At 41.5% G+C, this 10,236-nt stretch overlaps 1 protein-coding gene across 1 annotated transcript in view; it reads left to right on the top strand.

The window, feature by feature from the left end:
* Positions 1–2: 2 nt before the first annotated feature.
* FAM189A2 (family with sequence similarity 189, member A2) overlaps positions 3–10,236 on the top strand; it is a gene marked incomplete at its 5' end in the record, with an annotated part of 78,193 nt that continues 67,959 nt past the window's right edge. Inside the window, one exon of the mRNA XM_010860730.1 lies at positions 3–125. Within this exon, the coding sequence (XP_010859032.1) occupies positions 3–125 (123 nt within the window). The remainder of the gene's footprint in view (positions 126–10,236) is intronic.

Genomic DNA, 10,236 nt, shown 5'->3' with positions numbered 1-10,236 from the left:
TGTTGTCGCTCGGTCTGCTGCAGCTGATCCTGGGCTGCTGCATGGTGGCACTCAGCTTTGGGGCGCTGTCGCTGAGCAGCTCCCCGCAGGTGAAGAACTCGTGCCCGTTCTGGGCCGGCTCCTCGGTGAGTGCCGCGCGCGCGCCCCGCTCACCGCGGGGAGCAGGGATCTTGGGCCGGTTCCTCCACTGCCTCGTGATTGATCGTCCCAGGGCTGCACTTGGGGAGGAGAACCTCTCAGACTGGTTGAAGGTTTTGGGCCGTTGAGGCTGAAAACAAAAAAAGACGTAAAGAGAGTGGAGTTCCATGGTGAATTGGGTTGCACCTGGACGGTGTCTATTTCATGTAGACTAACGGGTTTTGTTATTCCTGTCAAACTAATAGGATAAACTTGATTTCCAGCCCTTGGGGAGATTGGAAGGATGGGGGTCGGTGGCAAAAAAAAAAAAAAAAGCGGGAAGAAAATGAGTAAACTTCTTTCAGCCATTGAGTGTTTACTTCGCTGACAGCGTCCGCACCGGGAGGGCAAGGCTCTCGATCTGTTTTGTTCACCAGTTTATCAGCAGTGCCAGGCACACAGTAGGGGTATATGTGGGATGGATGAAGTGACAGGTTGGGGCACGTCACTTCTTTTATTCTGCACTGAGGCAAACGTAAACATGAAGTGTCTGGTGTAAAGTAACTCCACTGTGTTTGGGGGACGAGCTCAAGAGGTAGTAACAGTGTGTGTTAACTTGCCGTGTACTTGGTCGTTAAAGGAGGGCCCTAGGCCCGCACTGGGTTACCGGAGCCAAACAAACTGCTAGGCAGAATTTAATTCTTGAGAACATGAAGCCATCATGTGGATGAGCTTGGAGATGTCTACCCGGCTCTGCCACTGGCCCTACGGGACTGGCGCCTCCAACAGAGAAGGCTGATGTCGGGCAAAAATGTGCTGCCCTGGAGCATCCCTACTTCCAAAAGATTTCACAGCTTCCAAGGCAATCAGTGTCTTGATGTTTGTTGGGGATTGAGAGACTTGGAAACAGGTCTTCGTGAAGTGATTGTGGAAGATGAATATGTAAAGCAAACAGTCTTTCTCTAAATTAAATCTAAAAGCCTGGCAATGCCTATAGTTCTTACTGAGATCTGTAATGAATGTAGGATACCTAAAAGCATTGGGTGGTCCTTGCAAGTCCACACAAACCCACTTTCAAGACCAATTTTAAGAATATGGTGGTGGTTGTTGCTCACTCCTGTCCGATTCTTTGCAACCCCATGGACTATAGCCCACCAGGTTCCTCTGCCCTTGGGATTTCCTAAGCAAGAATACTGGAGTGGGTTGCCATTTCCTCCTCCAGGGAATCTTCCCCACCCAGGGATCCAATCAGGGTCTCCTGCATTCTCCTGCATTAGCAGGTGGATTCTTTATCAAGGAGCCACATGGGAACCAAAGAATTTTAAGATTATAGGGAGAACGAATTGAACCCAAAGTAATTGTTTGAATAAGAACTGTAAGAACATTAGGTATGTAGAGCCTGGCCTGGTTTTTATACTTAAACTGATGCCAGTTTGTTCTCCTTATTTTGATGCTGGATGATCTTGTGGTACGGCCTGTGCTATGGTGGGTGGAATTCACAATCTTTTATATGTGCAACATATAAAAGAAATCCCCCCTCCTAGCCCTGCCCTTGGGCTCTCCCACAGGCTTCTGGGAGTTCTTTAAAACTTCACGGGGAGGAATATTCTCAACAGGGTAGGTAGGGGTTGGATCTGTCTTGCTTCTTAGTCCACTTGTCAGACTAAATTCAGCCAAATAATGGGTGCATTTAATTTCTCTAAGTACCCTGGGCCAGAAGTGACTCTTGCCTATATTTTAGGGATTTGCTCTTTGTAAAATCATAATCTCTTGTCTTGTCAAAGATAGCTAGTTTAGGATTATTGAAAACTATTTTTTCTCTCCTAAAATTAAACCCCTAAATCAGTGTACTATTGTGAATTATATCAGAGGTAAATGCATTTTAGATGTCATTTGAGCCATGGTTAGATTTGATGAACTAACCACTTCAGTATTCTTGCCCAGAGAATATCATGGACAGAGGAACCTGGTGGGCTACAGTCCATAGGGTTACAAAGAGTCGGACACAACTGAAGCAACTTAGCACACACGCACGCATCACATGGCAAAGGCTACTAGTTTGGGCCTGCTGGCTGGGCACGTTCTTGTCCCCAGGACCCAGCAAACCAGAGCAGGGAAAGAATCAGTGATTTGGAACTAAGTCTCTTCTATAGGGTCCTTTTTCCACCCTGTGCCCCCCAGCTCTATATGAAACTTGGAACTGTTATTTTCTGTGGCCTGTTTCTGAGGTTGTCTTCAGAATTTGCGGTGACAACAGAACCAACAGATACTGCATGTCCAGAACAACGGAATAGGATTTGAGAATGGCCTTAAGTCCCATAACTCTTTTTCGGGACAAGAGTCTCAGCAGTAGCATACCTTTTGAATTTGTGTGTGTGAGAGGTGGTTTTTTGGTTTTTTTTTTTTAACTCTTCTTTATGGAAAAATTTAAATTTATTAAAAGACTGTACAGTGAATTTTCATATGCCCCTAACCCACTTGTTGCACACTCTTTTATCTGTACCTCTTCCTGGTTCTGTTGCTGGCTCTGTGTGTCCTCCTCTTCCCCCTGCACTGGGTGGCTTGTGGGATCTTCGTTGCCCAACCAGAGATTGAACCCAGGTCCTTGGTAGGGAAAGTGTGGAGTCCTAACCACTGGACCACCAGGGAGTTCCCTCTGTGTTCTGTTAACTCCAGAAGGATGGGCTTTCCAAGCAGGGTAGAAAGTAGTTTCAGCATGCTCTCCAGTCTGTTTGTCAGATTCACTTCCCGTGTTATTGTGAAACAAACCTCAGACATCATTTTATCTGTATTTCAGTACATCTGTATTTTTAAAAAGAAAATCTAAGTGGACTAGAGAGATAGCGTAGAAGTGACCAGGAAGTCTTAAGAACCTCACTCCACTTTACTATTTTATTGTGAAAATTTTAAATTTCAACACACGTTGAAAGAATAGTATAATGACCACCCTCCACCAGTGACCCATTACCCAACTTTAGTAGTTATCAACACTTACACGATCACTGTATACTCAGACTCATTCTCCCTTTGTAACACCCACTGGATTATTTTAAGGCAAATCTCCATCATTGTAATTTCAACATTAACTATGTCACAATGTATTTCTAAAAGAAAGAGACTTAATAGTTAAAGGGGAAGGGCTTGATAGCACATTGTAACTAATTTAATTACAGCTAAAGTTTTTATGAAAACTTTAAAAAATTATGACTTGAAGCTTGCAGAATTTTTTTAATGAACACTTTTGTTGAGATATAATTCACATTCCATTTAAATCTACTTAAATCACCCGTTTAAAGTGTGCAATTCAATGAATTTTATTAAATTACAGTTTTGCAACCACCCCCACGATCAATTTCAGAAAATTTTCATCACTTCCCAAAAGAAACCCTGTACCCATTAGCAGTCACACCCCTTTTCTCCCTTACTCCCTTATCAGCAAGCAACTACTTACTTTCTGTCTCTATGGATTTGTTATTCTGGACCTTTCATATAAATGAAGTCATTTGTGCCTGGCTTCTTTCACTTGGTATAACATTTTCAAGGTTCATCCATGTTGTGGCATGTATCAGTACTTCATTTCTGTTTATAACCAAATGAGCATCCATTGTATGGCTATAATATTTTATTTATCACTCAGAATTTTGACTGGCCTATGAAAGTAGGTAGTTGAGTGGCAGTGCCAACTTATGTGCTATGCTAAGCTAAGTCACTTCAGTCGTGTCCAACTCTGTGTGACCCCATAGACGGCAGCCCACCAGGCTCCCCCGTCCCTGGGATTCTCCAGGCAAGAACACTGGAGTGGGCTGCCATTTCCTTCTCCAGTGCATGAAAGTGAAAAGTGAAAGTGAAGTCAGTCAGTCGTGTCTGACTCTTAGCGACCCCATGGATTGCAGCCTAACAGGCTCCTCCGTCCATGGGATTTTCCAAGCAAGAGTACTGGAGTGGGGTGCCATTGCCTTCTCCAAGTGCCAACTTAAGTCTAAGGTTACTTCAAACCCACGTAAGAACACAGTAGAAAGATATCCTCATATTTCAAGTTTTGAATAACCATTATATGCCTGAGTCTGCTATAGCAACTAAATCAGCAAATCTTTTGGCTTCAATAAAAGTTTTGCTCATATATTTGATACAAAATTAAGAGCCAAATATATTCATCTGAGGCTTCTCTGGTGGCTTTCCTGTTGGCTCAGATGGTGAAGAATCTGCCTGCAATGCAGGAGACCGGGGTTCAATCCCTGGGTCAGGAAGATCCCCTGGAGAAGGAAAAGGCAACATACTCCACTATTATTGCCTGGAAAATCCCATGGACAGAGGAACCCTGCTGTCTGTGTTCCATGGGATTGCAAAGAGTTGGACATGATTGAGGGACTAAACAACAACAGCAACAGATTCATTTGAAAGGACCATTTTGTTTTTTTTTTTTAATTTTTTTTTTTGAAAGGACCATTTTGTTAAACACACTGTAGTTAAGGATATTTTCCAATGTATACTCCTGTAACTAGTCTCACCTTCAGCCTGAGATTTGGAGGCTTCCTTCACTTGTCTAAACCATGAAGGCGTATTTTACCTGTTGTAATATATATTTAAGAATTAGCAAGTCCTATAAAGACTCTTTCCCCATACTTCACATTCTTAACTTTCAGCAACTTGAAGGGAATGTTTTTAATGTGCTTATTTTTGGGGGGGCACTCTATGATCATCTGTTTCCTTGATGATGTCCTTGACTAATGACTCAATCTATTATTATTCCCGAAGTTCATGAAGCTAAGAGATTAGACACTTTAAAAACATACTGAAGTTTGATCCAGGTGGGTGGCACAGGGAGGATTTGAATGTCCGTGTTCAGTCCGTGCTGTCTTGGCTCCCGGTTTGGAGGCATAGTTAGTTAATATTACTTAGATCCCACTGGGATTACAGAGACCAGCCTACCACACTTTTAGGTTAATGAAAGAGTAGAGAGAATTGCATTGTTTTCTGTCTCCCTCAAAAACCAAAATTCCTGACCCTAATGACATGGAGGATCCTTGGGAGATATTTCAGGCAAGTGGTAGAGAATTAGTTACTATTTTTTGTTCTTCTCTGGGGACCCTAATGGCATTTATCATCATTCATGTCTCTGTGTTGAAGTCACTGACATGAGCTCATGGTCACCCCTCCCTTGATTCTGTGATTCTTTGGCAAGATTCCAGTTCCTTATAAAGATACAGACATTGGTGAAGCTTAAGGTTAATCTTTAAAAAGTTTTACAATGACAAAATGTAAAAAGTGAATGGTTCAAAGGGGAAACTAACACAAAAATTCTAAAATCTCAACCAGTCAAACAATAGTACATACATTTTTTCTATTGTGGTCATCAAGTACTACTTTAATATTGCAGCAGTTTTTTAAAGTATAAACTTTGAGATGAATTTCATTTTCTTTGGTCCTTTATTTTACACAACAGCAGAGTCATAAGTTCTTGAGCAAATGTTCAGCCTCTCAGCCTCAGTTACTCATCTATAAAAATGAGTGAGATGATTCTTGCCTCAGAGTTGATTTTGTTAAAGTATAATTAGAGAACATTTAGGAAAATGCTTTGTTGCTGAGCACTAGCACCAGGCCTGGTACATACTAGAACTTCTGTCGGTGTTTTTTAAACATAAGGATAATATTTAATTAAGGTAAGGTGAACAGATTAGTTTTTGTGTTTTGTTCTGTGGGATATTGTGGTAACCAACAAGCATACACAAGAAATACCCAGTTGTCCACTTTGTCAGATCTTTTACTGAGTTGCCCTGGGCAGATAAAGAATGATACATGCACATATACATTAAAAAAAAATTCCCAATATAAAAGCTATAGGGCAAGATAGGTTATTAAGAGGTGTGAATATTGTGTTTTTTTACAAGGTAAATATGGGATGTCTATAATATGACCTTTTTTAACTCTGTATTTAGATACAACAACTTTTAATGAACAATTCAGAGTTCAGAACATTTTTGCACTGCAGCATGTTATTGGATTCCTGGAGCAGGAAATGGCAACCCACTCCAGTATTCTTGCCAGGTAATTCCATGGACAGAATAGCCTGGTGAGCTACAGTCCGTGGGGTTGTAAAGACGTGACTGAAGTGACTGAGTACGCATGTGTTAATGGATTAAAACAGAAGAATAGGGTAGTAGAATTATTAATAGATGCTTTAGACTTTAGTGATTTGATTTTTAAGCTGAAAAGTTCAGGTACATTCACAACATATGGTGGGTAACAATGATTCTTGCCTGGAGTATCTAAATATCCTTCTTTACAATGTTAGAAAAAAAGAAAGGCCTCTGCTTTTCACTATGAGCTACAAGGAGTGGGTTTCAAGTGAGTGAAACCAAACTTGTAATAAATCTCATTATAATAATATAGAGATAACTTGATATTAGAAAATAGGTTCTTCCCTATTTATTCAGAGCATGTTGTATCTTGCACTGGGCAGAAAGAATGCTAATGGAGTTGCTTTTTACTGTTGCTCTACTCTTTTAAGAAGCACAGGAGTGAAAGAGTGTTTAGGCTTACACAGTCATCTTTGAGCAAGTTGATTTCCTGTTTTTGACCTTCATTCATTCATTCATTCTTTATCCACTCATTCACTCATTGACTCCGGCCATAACTAACTGAGTGCCCCTATGAGCCTTTAGTGATACTTGAGTAAATATTCAGAGATCCAAGTCCTCATGAGATTGTAAAATGTGTAAAATTGTAAATGTGTAAAACACAATTGAACAAATAGTAGCATTATGGAGTAATGAAAGGCCAGTGTTAGGGCCCTTCTTGAGTCCCTTCTGATGCAAGTCCAGCTGTTGCTGCCCCTGAGGAGAGTGGAGGTATTGAACACACTGTATCTTCCTTTTCACATCCCATCCCCTCTCCCCAATCATGAATTCCACACCTTTCCCCAAAATGTGAACCTCCATTTCTTAAGTCTTGAGCTCTTAAAGGATTCATCCCTAGCTGCAACACTTTTGTTCAACATTCCAGGGCTTCTACCTACGCAGTCCTACTTCCACTGCTTCCCCTTCTCCATCTCATCAGTCACAGAGTTTCTCTCATGTGTTAGGGCTTACTTAAGCTTAAAGAAAGGGAGAAACTGAGTAGAAGCTGGCGTGAGACTTTGTTGCAGGGTTCAGGACTGAACAACTCCCCACCTACGACTGGAATATAGTTTCTTGAAGCATCCATAAAAAGTGCTGTTTGCAAAAATCCTCCTGAAATTTAAAGTGGGTGTGTGCTAAGTCTGCAGAACAATTCAAATGGAAATGATATCTTTAAGTATTTTGTCTTCTAACTCATGAATGTGGTATAGGTCTTGATTTATTTGGATCTTTATTTAATATTGTTCAATAAGGTTTTATTTCTTACTACTGAGGTCTTAACGTTTTTTTGTCATATATATTTTGAGATTATTGATATTTCTTATTTGTCAAATACATTTTGTACTTTTTTAACAATTATGTTTTAAATTTAGTTTGCTCATATATGGACTTCCCTGGTGGCTCAGATGATAAAGCATCTGCCTACAATGCAGGAGACCTGGGTTCAATCCCTGGGTTGGGAAGATCTCCTGGAGAAGGAAATGGCAACCCACTCCAGTATTCTTGCCTGGAAAATCCCATGGATGGAGAAGCCTGGTAGGCTACAGTCCATGGGGTCACAAAGAGTCAGACACGACTGAGAGACTTCACTTTCACTTGCTCATATGTGCTAAGTTCTCCCTAAAAGAAAAAAATAAAGAAAGCTTAGTTCTTTTGTCCCAGAGACCCTTCATTTGAAATTGTTTCTGTCACAATCTATCGAAATATTTTATTTATTCATGTATTTATTTATACACATATGCTCCTTTCAACTTTAGCAATACTACTCCTGGGACTTTTTTGTAAATGTCCCAGAAATGAAAAGCACTTGTTTGTAAGGATATATGTCCTTGATGTTTATTGCATCATTGTTAGTAAGGGTAATAAATTGAAAAAAGAGTGAATACCCATGAATATGCAGATGATTGAATATATTAGGTGCTGGCTATACAAAGGAATATTATGTAGCCATTAAATGGAAATGAATAAGAGCTAGTCCGGTAAGCATGAAGTGATTTCCAGTGAAGTATTTGTTGAGAGATAAAAAGAAGAGGAGGAGGAGTGTCTTTTATGATTTTTTTGGTAAGAATCACACCCCTGTGCCTGTGTGTGTATACTTAAAATCCACGTAGGGAACCTGAACCGCAAGGCCTCATGGATTTCAAGTTCCAGGTTGTAAGTAGAAGCAGCCCAGGCCCTCTAGACCAGCAGTCCCCAACATTTTGGGCACCAGGAACTGGTTTTGTGGAAGACAGTTTTTCCCACAGATGGGGAGGGGATAATTTCAGAATGACTGATGCTCTTTATGTTTATTATGCCACCCCTGATCTAACAGGAGGCAGAGCTCTGGCGGTAATGCAAGCAGTGGGGAGTGGCTGTAAATACAGATGAAGCTTCATTCACTGGTCCTCTGCTTACCTCCTGCTGTGTGTCCCGGTTCCTAACAGGCCACAGACCAGTACTCACCCAGGGGTTGGGGACCCCTGGTCTAGACGAGCCCCACCAAGTATGTTTCCTGGAAGAAATCATTTAAAGGAAGGAAATATCCTATTGAATTTAAGATGATGAAAGTATATAGTGCACAAAACAGGCTGCTGATAGTATGTTTAAACATAGATATATACAAAGAAGCAGTCCCCTGTCTGCTCATATGTATTTCTCGTCCTCGATATAAGTGGGTAGACTTGTCCTCTGCTGGTTTGTTGTGAAATGATTGCCTGCAGTCAATAAATGGAGAATTGAGAGTGTTGCAAGCAGGCCTATGAGCTTTGGATTTCAAGTGGCCCTGTAATCCTTAGAGTTAAAGAAGTTCTTGTGAAATAGTGCATTGGAGTGATTTTGGTAAAAAGTGCATTTGAAAGAAAGTCCTCATAACTGCCTTCAGGAGATTCACTTTACTGCATACACAAAGATAAATGTGTTCCGATGGCATCAGAATGTCCCTGGGCTGAATAATTACTTTGCTCATCCTTTCTGACCTGCTTATGAACTGTTTTATTTAAAGGGCTGATGGTGGCTTCCACCTTGTGCTTTGGCAAAATGCTGGTTCTTCTTTACTGAGGATGTTTAGGTTGTTTACTGACATATCATTCTGCAACATGAGATATTTCTCACTGTATTCCCGCCCCCTTTGTGGAATAAGTGTTCAAGAACATTTTCAAATTGCCAATTGTGTGACAAGTGCTGTACTAGGAGCTGGGGATTCAGAGAGACAAGACAGGAGTTCACAGTCAGTGGGCAAGACAAAAATGATACGATATTTTGGGGGTAGAAAAATTATGTGTAGAGGGCTTCTAGGAGGGTGAGGTGTTGAGATTAATAAGGATTAACAGAGAAAGTGACTGTGAGTTGGGACCTTGCAGAATGCATAGGCGTTCTCAGGCAGGAGAGTGGAGGGGAGCTGAGAGATTTCAGTGGCAAAGAGAAGCACGGAGTCCTAGAATGTCTAGAGCCTAGCCAGTCTGAGGAAAGACAAGTATGCCTGGAAGGAGGGTGTGTGGTGGGTGGACCAAGGATAAGTGGAAACCAGGCTTGAGAAGTAGGCAGGAGAAGATCCTGAAAGGCCTTGTTTACCATTTTGAGGAATTGACTTGCCCCATGAAGGATGGGGCTTCCCAGTTGGCACTAGTGGTAAAGAACCCACCTGCCAATGCAGGAGACTTAAGAGACGTGAGTTCTATCCCTGAGTTGGGAAGATCCTTGGAGAAGGAAATGGCAACCTGCTGCAGTATTCTTACCTAGAGAATCCCATGGACAGAGGAGCCTGGAGGGCTGCGGTCCCTATGGTTGCAGAGTCAGAAACAACTGAAGTAACTTAGCACGCACGCATGTAGGATGGGTACCCACCTAATGAAGGGAGGGTTGTGGCCGGGCATTCTTCTTCTTTTTTAAACAAAAACGACTTTTATTTTTTTACTTATGGCTGCACGGGGTCTTGTTGCTGCACTTGGACTTTCTCTAGTTGTGGTGAAAGGGCCCATTCTCTAGTTGAGGTATGCAGGCTTCTCACTGTGCTGGCTTCTCT

This window comes from Bison bison, unplaced genomic scaffold, assembly GCF_000754665.1.
Source record: "Bison bison bison isolate TAMUID 2011002044 unplaced genomic scaffold, Bison_UMD1.0 scf7180017864469, whole genome shotgun sequence".
NCBI lineage: Eukaryota > Metazoa > Chordata > Mammalia > Artiodactyla > Bovidae > Bison > Bison bison.
Note: the sequence above shows the minus strand (reverse complement) of the source record. Positions and strands in the feature narration are given on the sequence as shown.